General features: G+C 43.7%; 1 protein-coding gene across 2 annotated transcripts in view; it reads left to right on the top strand.

The window, feature by feature from the left end:
* LOC143767444 (oocyte zinc finger protein XlCOF7.1-like) overlaps positions 1-12,825 on the top strand; it is a 36,471-nt gene that overhangs the window by 11,729 nt on the left and 11,917 nt on the right. For both annotated transcript variants that reach the window (XR_013213714.1, XM_077255780.1), the window contains exons 2-6: positions 4,357-4,506; positions 4,636-4,815; positions 4,899-5,022; positions 5,107-5,204; positions 6,647-6,740. Coding sequence is in view for 1 of the 2 variants with exons in the window: in XM_077255780.1 (XP_077111895.1) it covers positions 4,357-4,506; positions 4,636-4,815; positions 4,899-5,022; positions 5,107-5,204; positions 6,647-6,740 (646 nt within the window). In the remaining variant the exon portion in view is untranslated. The remainder of the gene's footprint in view (positions 1-4,356; positions 4,507-4,635; positions 4,816-4,898; positions 5,023-5,106; positions 5,205-6,646; positions 6,741-12,825) is intronic.

Genomic DNA, 12,825 nt, shown 5'->3' with positions numbered 1-12,825 from the left:
TATTGCACCCCTTACAGCTCTATTTAGCCATATTGGTTTCCTCCTATTTCTAGTATGTTTATTCCCATACGGTATATACTGTGCACAGGTCCTATCCAGGATGCTAATAAACGTCTCCCATTTTCTTTGTGTATTTTTGTGTCTCAGGATATCGTCCCAGTTAATTGCACCAAGATCCTCTCTCATCCGTTGGAAATTTGCCCTCCTGAAGTTTAGTGTCCTTGTCACCCCTCTACTACACATCTTAATAAAGGAGACCTGAAAACTTATTATTTTGTGATCACTATTCCCCAAGTGACCCCCAACCCTTATATTTGATATGCGGTCTGGCCTGTTGGTTAATATTAGGTCTAGCAGTGCCCCCCTTCTTGTTGGGTCCTGAACCAGTTGTGAAAGGTAATTGTCTCTCATAGTTGTCAAAAACCGATTACCTTTACTGGAATTGCAGGTTTCTGTTCCCCAATCTATTTCAGGGTAGTTGAAGTCCCCCATAATAATGACTTCTCCTTGAGTCGCAGCTTCATCTATTTGCTTAACGAGGATATTCTCCATTGCTTCCATTATTTTTGGAGATTTATAACAAACCCCTATCAATAATTTATTATTTTTTCCCCCTCCCCTTATCTCCACCCACAGGGACTCTACATTTTCATTAGATTCACCTATATTATCACGCCGGATGGGTTTTAAGGTGGATTTTACATACAGACACACCCCTCCCCCTCGCTTATCTGTACGGTCATTTCTGAACAGACTATAGCCCTGCAAGTTAACAGCCCAGTCATGGCTCTCATCCAGCCATGTTTCAGATATCCCCACCATGTCATAATTATGTTCCAACAACATTAGTTCAAATTCGTCCATTTTGTTGGCGAGGCTTCTGGCATTAGTATACATGCACTTGATGTTCCTTTCTGTACCTCTATTCTTTCTTAAATTACTAACTGTCCTAACCCCACCCCCCATGCCACCGCCACCCCCAACTTCCTTATTTGTGCCCAGGTCTCTATCTGCACTATCTTCCCCTCCTATAAAATGAATACCCTCCCCCCCAATCCCTAGTTTAAACACTCCTCCAACCTTCTAGCCATTTTCTCCCCCAGCACAGCGGCACCTTCCCCATTGAGGTGCAGCCCGTCCCTAGCGTAGAGCCTGTAGCCAACTGAGAAGTCGGCCCAGTTCTGCAGGAACCCAAACCCCTCCTTCTTACACCAATTCTTGAGCCACTTATTAACCTCCCTAATCTCCCGTTGCCTCTCTGGCGTGGCACGTGGTACAGGCAGTATTTCGGAAAATACCACGTTGGAGGTCCTTGCTTTCAGCTTGCAGCCTAATTCCCTGAAATCATCTTTAAGGACCTTCCACCTACCTCTAACTTTGTCATTTGTGCCAATGTGCACCATGACCGCTGGGTCCTCACCAGCCCCTCCCAGTAATCTGTCCACCCGATCAGCGATGTGTCGGACTCGAGCGCCAGGTAGGCAGCACACCGTTCGACGATCCCTGTCTTTGTGACAGACTGCCCTATCTGTTCCCCTAATAATTGAGTCCCCCACTACCAGCACCTGTCTGGCCTGCCCTGCTCTCCTATTTCCCTCCTTACTGGAGCAGTCACTCCTCCGGCTTTGAGAGGACATGCCTGGCTGCAGCAGTGCTACCCCTGTACTGGCACCCCCCTCATCTGCCAACTTAGCGAACTTATTGGGGTGTGCCAGATCAGGACTAGCCTCCCTGGCACTCTTCCCTCTACCCCGCCTTCTATCTGTCACCCAGCTAACTGCCTTACTGTCCTGCAGCTCCATCCTGCCATCCCCCTCCTCATCTATCCCATTGAGCGTCTGCTCAGTGAGCAGAAGACTCCTCTCCATATTGTCTATGGATCTCAGTGTTGCCAGCTGCACACTTAGATCCAGTATCTGGGATTCCAAATGCACAACGTGCTCACATCTCGCACAGCAGTATGCACCCTCGACCGGCTGATCAAGGACTGCATACATGAGGCAAGATGTGCACTGGATGGCATTAACAATTGTGGAGCACATTTCCTAATGGGGATTGCACCACAGAAACGTTATATAAAAAATAAATACAAAGTATTAATTAAAAACAGACAGCAATTCCTCCCTTGGAAACTCCCTGATTCCAAAGTCACTGAATCACAAGTCACACTTACCGCCGTCCACACTTACGCTCAGGTCACACTCAGCTCACTCACACTCGCTATGCTGAAGATTTAAAGATTTTTTTTTTTTTTCTCTATTTCCCTTCAACAACAAGCCACCTTGCTGTTCAAATGTACTTCCCAAAAGGGAAGATTATGTGCTCCCGGCCTTAGATTCTGCCACAACAAAAGGAACAAATCCCGAGGTGCCACCCAGTTGTCTCTGCTCTGTTAGTGGATTCACTTGCTCCATAGTTGGTTTTCCTCTCTGATGAACCGCAACCTTTTCTGTCTCTGTCCAACTGCTGATTCGTCCCTTGTCTTTGCTTTCCTTTCCTTTGATGCTGTTCAGGTGTCTCTCACTTCCTCATTTGGTTCTGTCCTATCACATCTTAGGAGTGCTGTTAGGATATGGCCGCTTACTAAAGACTATAGGACAAATGGACGTAGAGCGGAGACCACACCTCTATGAGATAGAGACTTTTTCCAGCACAGAGCATCGGTTGCATCGATAATGTTGTGTTTTAGTAGATATTTTCTTGCTGTGTTTTATTAGTGATTTGCTTGCTCGTCAGGTCATCCTCAGAAATCAGGCAGTTGTTAGAGGTACTTTAAAGGGCAATGATCCAAGCTGGGATGGATGGAAGATTTATGGAGTTTTGGAGATTGATTGTTGGCTGGAGGGATATCCATGAGCTATGTTCGTGATATCCATCATCTGGAGGAACATAGGCTGTGACTGCACACTATACCAGCTGTACGAGCTGTGGGCCAACCAAAAGTTGGGAGACAGTGGGTATCGCCTGGTACCGGGCCAGTGGAACGACCAATCTCAGATTGGGAACTTGTGGGCTGAGGACATTATATGTTGGCCATCTACATGGATTTGTTGTACAACCATGGATGTATGAAATAAAAATAGTTGCATAATTAACCTGCTTAGGTGATTTTTGTAGCCCACAACCTCAGATCTTCAGTGGTTATACTCATCTTACACCTGCTTTCTTTGCTGGTTATACTTGAAGGTTGACGGGTGTTTGGTGTTCCAACTGCCTAGCTAGGAATTATATTGCCTTAGTAATCTCCATTGCTTTCCTGCAGTCTGTTTGTGAGTTATCCTACCCAGCAACATTTCCTTTCTTCCACTCTTGGAGTCTGGGAGGTCTTCACTTAGTCCCTTTATTTTTTTGGTTCTTTGTATTTTCGCCTGTCTATCCTGTGTGAACGTTTTTAGAGTCTTACCGTGGTGTATCCCTATATGCTCTTCATTCCCTTTTGTAAGATTTATGTGCGGCTTCTCCTTTGGTAATTCATTAGCTACAAGAAACTCCTTAACTGCCTTTTAGGGCGTCGGGTCCAAGGAGATGTTTTCAGTTGGGCGGCAAGAGACTTTTCTAGTCTGTACAGGGATCAGTTGGGTGTACAATTTTTCTTTTTTAATAAGTTTGCAAAAATTACTACATTTGGTTTTTTTTCAGTCAAGATGGGGTGCAGAGTGTACATTAATGAGAAAAAAATGAACTTTTTTGAATTTACCAAATGGCGGGAATGAAACAAAGAGTGAAAAATTTAAAGGGGTCTGAAAATTTTCCGTACCCACTGTAGGTGCGGCATCTCCGCTTATTACTTTTACCTGTCTCTATTTTTCCAGTATTCAAATGTTTTTACAGTATTTTTACAGTATTCAAATGATAAATCCATTTGGATTTGGTTTTATACATTTTGTTTTACTAAATAATCACCCTCAATACAGCTTATGGAAACTTTCTCTTCCCCAAAAGCTGATATCACTTGATTGGTACTTGCATGTAGTTCTATAAAATACTTTGATAAGTGGTGACTCAGGAAACTTCCTGCCATATTCCTGACCCGTTTCCACTGAGGTTTTTGTAGTGGCCTTGTACGTCCTTCATATATTTTGTCACATCACATTACATTACTGGTGAAAATGCAATAGCACAGGTTTTGCCTGTTGGTTGTCAGCTCTTATATGGTGACTATGAGGTGCAGCGCTGGTTGGTTTTATTGATTTGCCACATATGTTGGCAAGACCTCCTATGGCTAGTGATTATCTGTAGTGTTCATGTGAAGATGTGACATGGTCTGCTCTTAAATTTTGAGGAGCTGCTTTATATCTCCTCTTCCACTGATCTCCAGAACTTTTATTTTTTATGACTTATCATTTTCTCATCCAGGTTTCTACAATATCGGATCCTCTCAGTGGAGATCTTCTATATAAGAGAATTTTCCTGATTGATCCATCAAGGATGGATAGGGACAGGGACAAGATGGCGGAGACAATATTGCACCTCACCATAGAGATCCTCTTCCATCTTACTGGTGAGGTGAGAGATTCTGATGACGTCACATTACATCATTCTCATCTATGGGAATAACAGATGGACAGAACTGGAGAGGTGAGGACTCTGGAAATGTCTGTAGTGAGATTTATTAATGTGTATTTCCATAACCAGGATTACACAGTGGTGAAGAAGACCTCTAGTGAGCGCTGTCAGGCCCCTGTGTCTGAGGGAGGGGGAAGACCCCTGAGCCCAATTATGGGGCCTCCACCTCACCCCTTAGTACATGAAAACATCAATGACCAGAAGATCCTAGAACTCACCTACAAGATGATTGAGCTGCTGACTGGAGAGGTGACACTGCTGGGAATGCTGGGACATTATACAGTAACGCTATGAAGGGATCAGGGGGATGACAATATCATTGTATGTGTCAGGTTCCTATAAGGTGTCAGGATGTCACCGTCTATTTCTCCATGGAGGAGTGGGAGTATTTAGAAGAACACAAAGATCTGTACAAGGATATCATGATGGAGGTTCCCCAGCCCCTCACGTCACCAGGTAATAGACAGGACTAAATAAACGTGATTTATAATCATCTGTATGTAAATAATGAATTCAGTCCCTGTATGTGTTTTCCTCCAGTTGTATCCAGTAAGAGGACAACACCAGAGAGATGTCCCCATCCTCTTCTTCCACATGACTGTAAACAAGTAAATCCCAATGTTCCTCAGAATCATCAGGTAGATGGAGAGAAGGTGTCATGAGATCTCCCCTATCATGTGTAGACTGCCATGAAGATCTTGTGCTCAGTCTTGGTTTATCCACCAGTATTACCATATTTTTCAGACTATAAGATGCACTTTTTTTCCACCAAAATTGTGGAGGAAAATCAAAAGGTGCATCTTATAGTCTGGATGTACCTGCTCTGGCTGTGGTAGAAAGGTGGGGGAGTGGCAGAGGGTCAAAGGAGGCAAGAGGCGGTGGCTGCAGCTAACTCCTGTGTCCACTGTTAAAGAGAAATGAATGTTCAGTGAATATTCATTTCTCTTTAATAGTAGACATGCTGTTAGCCTTAGCAACCAGCTTCCTGCAGCTGCTGGGCATTCCCTTGTGCCCGCTACTTAAGGCCTTGACATGCGCTGCTTACAAGCATAAATTAGCTGCTGGCATCGGAACATGTTTTTTTGTGATAAGGGCCATGCAGACCAGGATGGGGACCAATGATTCCAGGATAGGGATAGGGTCCCTGCGTACCATGATGGGGATGGGGGCCAATCATACTAGGATAAGAATATGGCCATGCATACCGGGATAGGGATGAGGGGGCCAATCATACCAGAGTATAAAGTTGGGGCCATGCATACCAGGAAGATGGGGCCATGCATACCAGGAAAGGGATTAGGGGGTCATGTATACCAGGCCAGGGATGAGGAGGACGTGTATACTAGGATGGGGATAAACCAAACAAAGAAAATGGGTCCTAGAGCAACTTGTGAAAATATATATATAAATTTTATTCAAAATTCCAACAAGACAATATTTAGCCATAAAAACAGATAAATATAGAGAAAATCAGGGTAAAGCGACAGCATGGTGCCACGTCAGCAGACCAGTTGGTGAAAATGTAATCATGAAGTAAATAAATAATACAGATATGCTTGTATCAAAGTACAGACAGCAGAAATACTAAATACACTGACAAAAAAAAAGATACACATATGTTTGTATAATCCAAATAAACACAGCCAGGTGCTGAATGTGCTAACAGAGCATATGGTACTTCATAAATTCATATACGAACCCAGAATGTAAACAATAATAACTGCATAATACTGCATGATACAGGGAAACATTAGGGTTGAGATAATAATATACAAGAAATAGTACTAAAGTGCAGCGTATGCAGGCCAATGTCATTCAGACTGTGCTGGAACAAGAAGTCTGTAAATGGCATGCAGTGGGTGATATGAAAAAAGAAGAAATGCTTGTCATGAACCAACCTGGATGCGGGACGTGGGAGAGCAGACCCCAACGCACGTTTCGCAATGCTGCTTCCTTGGGGGGCGTGCAACATTGCGAAACGCGCGTTGGGGTCTGCTCTCCCACATCCCGCATCCAGGTTGGTTCATGACAAGCATTTCTTCTTTTTTCATGCATGTGACTTTTACAATGTTTGTTTCAGGGAGAAGATTTGACCCATATTAATACTATAGAGACATATGTGAGGGATGATGAGTGGTGTAAAGAGGAGACTCCTACATTTGACTTTCACCCAGGTGAGTAGTAACTACTAAATCAAGATAAGTCACAGATTCTCCTTAGTCACTGGCTGGTACTACTGTGTTAATTGTTGCGAGCTCTTTGGTCTTTTAGGTTTTTCAGCTTTATATTCAGCCCTTTTACCAAAATACTAAACAAATAAATATTGTAAGTCACCGGTAGCAGTGAAGAGGCAGTGACCCACAAAGTTCAAACATAAACGTCTCTTTAATGCGTTATATTCACACAGAAAAGGTTTCAAGCATATAACTTAAATGCACATAACTTCAGTGTTCAGTTCATTACAGTATCCATTATATTGTAGTCACTACACACGCCAATCCTCCTCTGACTAGTTCCATGGGTGTCCTGCACCGCTGTATCACAGTCTCTACTCACAGCCGTACACAGACCTTGACATCCTCCTGTCTGCAGCTGTGACACACGCTGGTCCTTCCTTCGGGCACAGGACAGTCTACCTCCGGTTCACCTCCAGGCACAAGACCTGTCCACTAGGGTTGAGCGACTTTAACTTTTTTAGGATTGAGTCGGGTTTTGCGAAACCCGACTTTGTCAAAAGTCGAGTCAAATGGTCCGATTATTGCGCAAAGTCGTAGATCGACCGAAACACGAAACCCAATGTAAGTCAATGGGGGAGCAAAGTCTCTCTCTCTCTCCTCTCTCCCCAGAGGTTGTGTTGGACTGTAGAAATCGCTACATCCCAAACGGTAAGATGGCGGTTTTACCCCCTGTGACGCCGCAGAAAGCAAGCCGGAACCTGTCATCACGCTGCCCACACTCCTTCATTGGCTGAAAAATGGCGGGGAAAGCGTCATATGAAACGCGACTTTGGCGCGAAGATCGCCGACCGCATGGCCGATCCAACAGTGGGATCGGGTCGGGTTTCATGAAACCCGACTTTGCTGAAAGTCGGCGATTTTTGAAAATGTCCAATCCGTTTCGCTCAACCCTACTGTCCACATCCGTGACCAGTCATCATGGACAGCAGCACCACTGTGTATGCTGTGGGTTATCAGTCCTCACTCTGGCCTTGACACACCTGAGACTCCTCAAGACTCAATTCTCAAACCTCTCTATACTACAGGGCTTTTAACAATTGTAATCACAGCCACACCTGCGACTACAACAACCCCTCATGGCCTCACCACGCCTCTGTGCGCATCCTGGGGAGAACAAACTGCGCCCCCTAGCTGTAACAGAGGTCACTGCCTCACAATATGGAGTGAGCTATGATATTGTAATAGACAATGTCATAAGGATATAAAAATACAGATGAAATTTTCCCTTAGAGGGGTGAAGAACATGTGGTGGATCAGTCAGGTGAACTATGTTTCTTTTCATTATTCTCAATGGTTATCAAGTTTTTTTTTTAAAAAAAGTTAACAGCTACAGCAAAAGTTTGGATAAAGTACAAAATAAAAAATTCTTTAGATAACGTTTCATGCATTGCCCACACGGAAAATTGCCCACACAGAAAATTGCCAATTGCAGCATCACAAAGTTTCAGATCCATGATATTTGAGGTGCAAGGTGAAGAATGCCCACAGAAAATTGCCCACAGGCTGAATTATAGGTTAAATGCTCTGTAGGACAGGGGGATAGTATATGCATGTATACATGAGATGCTCTGCAGGGCAGAAGAATAATATATAATTATAGGTGAGATGCTCTGCAGGACAGAGAATAGCAAAGACCTATAGGTTAAATGCTCTGCAGGACAGGGGAAGAGTATGCAGGTATATGAGAGATGCTCTGCAGGGCAGAAGAATAATATAGAATTATAGGTGAAATGCTCTGCAGGACAAAGAATAGCAAAGAGATATAGGTTAAGTGCTCTGCAGGACAGGGGGATATTATGCAGGTATACGTGAGATGCTCTTCAGGGCAGAAGAATAATATAGAATTATAGGTAAGATGCTCTGCAGGGCAGAAGAATAATATAGAATTATAGGTAAGATGCACTGCAGGGCAGAAGAATAATATAGAATTATAGGTGAGATGCTCTGCAGGACAGAGAATAGCAAAGAGATATAGGTTAAATGCTCTGCAAGTCAGGGGATATTTTGCAGGTATACGTGAGATGCTCTGCAGGGCAGGAGAATAATTAAGAATTATAGGTAAAAATCTACCAACACGTTTATTAAGAACAGTTTATTAAGGAGTTCTAATAACAACAATAACTTAAGTTTATTAACCCCTTTCTGATATCAGACGTACTATCCCGTCGAGGTGGGGTGGGCCCGTATGACCACCGACGGGATAGTACGTCATACGCGATCGGCCGCGCTCACGGAGGGAGCGCGGCTGATCGCGGCCGGGTGTCAGCTGCATATCGCAGCTGACATCCGGCACTATGTGCCAGGAGCGGTCACGGACCACCCCGGCACATTAACCCCCGGCACACCGCGATCAAACATGATCACGGTGTACAGGCGGTATAGGGAAGCATCGCGCAGGGAGGGGGCTCCCTGCGTGCTTCCCTGAGACTCCCCGGAGCAACGCGATGTGATGCGTTGCTCCGAGGGTCTCCTACCTCCCTCCTCGCCGCAGGTCCCGGATCCAAGATGGCCGCGGCATCCGGGTCCTGCAGGGAGGGAGGTGGCTTACCGAGTGCCTGCTCAGAGCAGGCGCTGGTAAGCCTGCAGCCCTGCACAGCAGATCGTCGATCTGACAGAGTGCTGTGCACACTGTCAGATCAATGATCTGTAATGTCCCCCCCTGGGACAAAGTAAAAAAGTTTAAAAAAAATTCCCCATATGTGTGTAAAAAAAAAATAAAAAAAATATCCTAAATAAAGAAAAAAAAAATATATTATTCCCATAAATACATTTCTTTAGCTAAATAAAATAAAAAAAACAATAAAAGTACAGATATTTAGTATCGCCGCGTCCGTAACGACCCAACCTATAAAACTGCCCCACTAGTTAACCCCTTCAGTAAACACTGTAAGAAAAAAAAAAAAAACGAGGCAAAAAACAACGCTTTATTATCATACCGCTGAACAAAAAGTGGAATAACACGCGATCAAAAAGACTGATATAAATAAACATGGTACCGCTGAAAACGTCATCTTGTCCCGCAAAAAACGAGCCGCCATACAGCGTCATCAAAGAAAAAATAAAAAAGTTATAGTCCTGAGAATAAAGCGATACCAAAATAATTATTTTTTCTATAAAATAGTTTTTATTGTATAAAAGCGCCAAAACATAAAAAAATGATATAAATGAGATATTGCTGTAATCGTACTGACCCGAAGAATAAAACTGCTTTATCAATTTTACCAAACGCGGAACGGTATAAACACCTCCCCCCAAAAGAAATTCATGAATAGCTGGCTTTTGATCACTCTGCCTCACAAAAATCGGAATAAAAAGCGATCAAAAAATGTCACGTGTCCGAAAATGTTACCAATAAAAATGTCAACTCGTCCCGCAAAAAACAAGATCTCACATGACTCTGTGGACTCAAATATGGAAAAATTACAGCTCTCAAAATGTGGTAACGCAAAAAATATTTTTTGCAATGAAAAGCGTCTTTCAGTGTGTGACGGCTGCCAATCATAAAAATCCGCTAAAAAACCCGCTATAAAAGTAAATCAAACCCCCCTTCATTACCCCCTTAGTTAGGGAAAAATAAAAAAATAAAAAAATGTATTTATTTCCATTTTCCCATTAGGGTTAAGGTTAGGGCTAGAGTTAGGGCTAGGGTTAGGGTTAGGGCAAGGGTTAGGGCTAGGGTTAGGGTTAGGGCTAGGGTTGGGGCTAGGGTTAGGGCTAGGGATGGGGCTAGGGTTAGGGTTAGGGCTAGGGTTGGGGCTAGGGTTAGGGTTAGGGCTAGGGTTAGGGCTAGTGTTACAGCTAGTGTTAGGGCTAGTGATAGGGCTAGGGTTATTGCTAGGGTTGGGGCTAGGGTTGGGGCTACAGTTAGGGTTGGGGCTAAAGATAGGGTTAGGGTTTGGATTACATTTACGGTTGGGAATAGGGTTGGGTGTGTCTGGGTTAGAGGAGTGGTTAGGGTTACTGTTGGGATTAGGGTAAGGGGTGTGTTTGGATTAGGGTTTCAGTTATAATTAGGGGGTTTCCACTGTTTAGGCACATCAGGGGCTCTCCAAACGGGACATGGCATCCGATCTGAATTCCAGTCAATTCTGCGTTGAAAAAGGAAAACAGTGCTCCTTCCCTTCAGAGCTCTCCCGTGTGCCCAAACAGGGGTTTACCCCAACATATGGGGTATCAGCGTACTCAGGACAAATTGGACATCATCTTTTGGGGTCCAATTTCTCCTGCTACCCTTGGGAAAATACAAAACTGGGGGCCAAAAAATAAGTTTTGTGGGAAAAAAAAGAATTTTTATTTTCACGGCTCTGCGTTATAAACTGTAGTGAAACACTTGGGGGTTCAAAGTTCTCACAACACATCTAGATAAGTTCTTTGGGGGGTCTAGTTTCCAATATGGGGTCACTTGTGGGGGGTTTGTACTGTTTGGGTACATCAGGGGCTCTGCAAATGCAACGTGACGCCTGCAGACCAATCCATTTAAGTCTGCATGCCAAATGGCGCTCCTTCCCTTCCGAGCTCTGTCATGCGCCCAAACAGTGGTTCCCCCCCACATATGGGGTATCAGCGTACTCAGGACAAATTGGACAACAACTTTTGGGGTCCAATTTATCCTGATACCCTTGTGAAAATACAAAACTGGGGGCTAAAAAATCATTTTTGTGAAAAAAAAAAGAATTTTTATTTTCACGGCTCTGCGTTATAAACTGTAGTGAAACACTTGGGGGTTCAAAGCTCTCAAAACACATCTAGATAAGTTCCTTAGGGGGTCTACTTTCCAAAATGGTGTCACGTGTGGGTTTTTTTAATGTTTAGGCACATCAGGGGCTCTCCAAACTCAACATGGCATCCCATCTTAATTCCAGTCAATTTTGCATTGAAAAGTAAAATAGCGCTCCTTCCCTTCCGAGCTCTGCTATGCGCCCAAACAGTGGTTTACCCCCACATATGGGGTATCGTCGTGCTCAGGACAAATTGCACAACAACTTTTGTGGTCTAATTTCTTCTCTTACCCTTGGGGAAATAAAAAAATGGGGGCGAAAAGATCATTTTTGTGAAAAAATATGATTTTTTATTTTTATGGCTCTGCATTATAAACTTCTGTGAAGCACTTGTTGGGTCAAAGTGCTCAACACACATCTAGATAAGTTCCTTAAGGGGTCTACTTTCCAAAATGGTGTCACTTGTGGGGGGTTTCAATGTTTAGGCACATCAGGGGCTCTCCATTTGCAACATGGCGTCCCATCTCAATTCCAGTCAATTTTGCATTGAAAAGTCAAATGGCACTCCTTCCCTTCCGAGCTCTGCCCTGCGCACAAACAATGGTTTACACCCACATATGGGGTATCAGCGTACTCAGGACAAATTGCACAACAATTTTTGGGGTCCAATTTCTTCTCTTACCCTTGGGAAAATAAAAAATTGGGGGCGAAAAGATCATTTTTGTGAAAAAATATTATTTTTTTTTTTTACGGCTCTGCATTATAAACTTCTGTGAAGCACTTGTTGGGTCAAAGTGCTCACCACACATCTAGATAAGATCCTTAGGGGGTCTACTTTCCAAAATGGTGTCACTTGTGGGGGATTTCAATGTTTAGGCACATCAGGGGCTCTCCAAATGCAACATGGCGTCCCATCTCAATTCCAGTCAATTTTGCATTGACAAGTCAAATGGCGCTCCTTTTCTTCCGAGCTCTGCCATGCGCCCAAACAGTGGTTTACCCCCACATATGGGGTATCGTCGTACTCAGGACAAATTGCACAACAACTTTTGTGGTCTAATTTCTTCTCTTACCCTTGGGGAAATAAAAAAATGGGGGCGAAAAGATCATTTTTGTGAAAAAATATGATTTTTTATTTTTATGGCTCTGCATTATAAACTTCTGTGAAGCACTTGTTGGGTCAAAGTGCTCAACACACATCTAGATAAGTTCCTTAAGGGGTCTACTTTCCAAAATGGTGTCACTTGTGGGGGGTTTCAATGTTTAGGCACATCAGGGGCTCTCCATTTGCAACATGGCGTCCC

This window comes from Ranitomeya variabilis, chromosome 4, assembly GCF_051348905.1.
Source record: "Ranitomeya variabilis isolate aRanVar5 chromosome 4, aRanVar5.hap1, whole genome shotgun sequence".
Taxonomy (NCBI): domain Eukaryota; kingdom Metazoa; phylum Chordata; class Amphibia; order Anura; family Dendrobatidae; genus Ranitomeya; species Ranitomeya variabilis.
The sequence above is the reverse complement of the archived record's forward strand: the minus strand, read 5'-3'. Positions and strand labels throughout refer to the sequence as shown.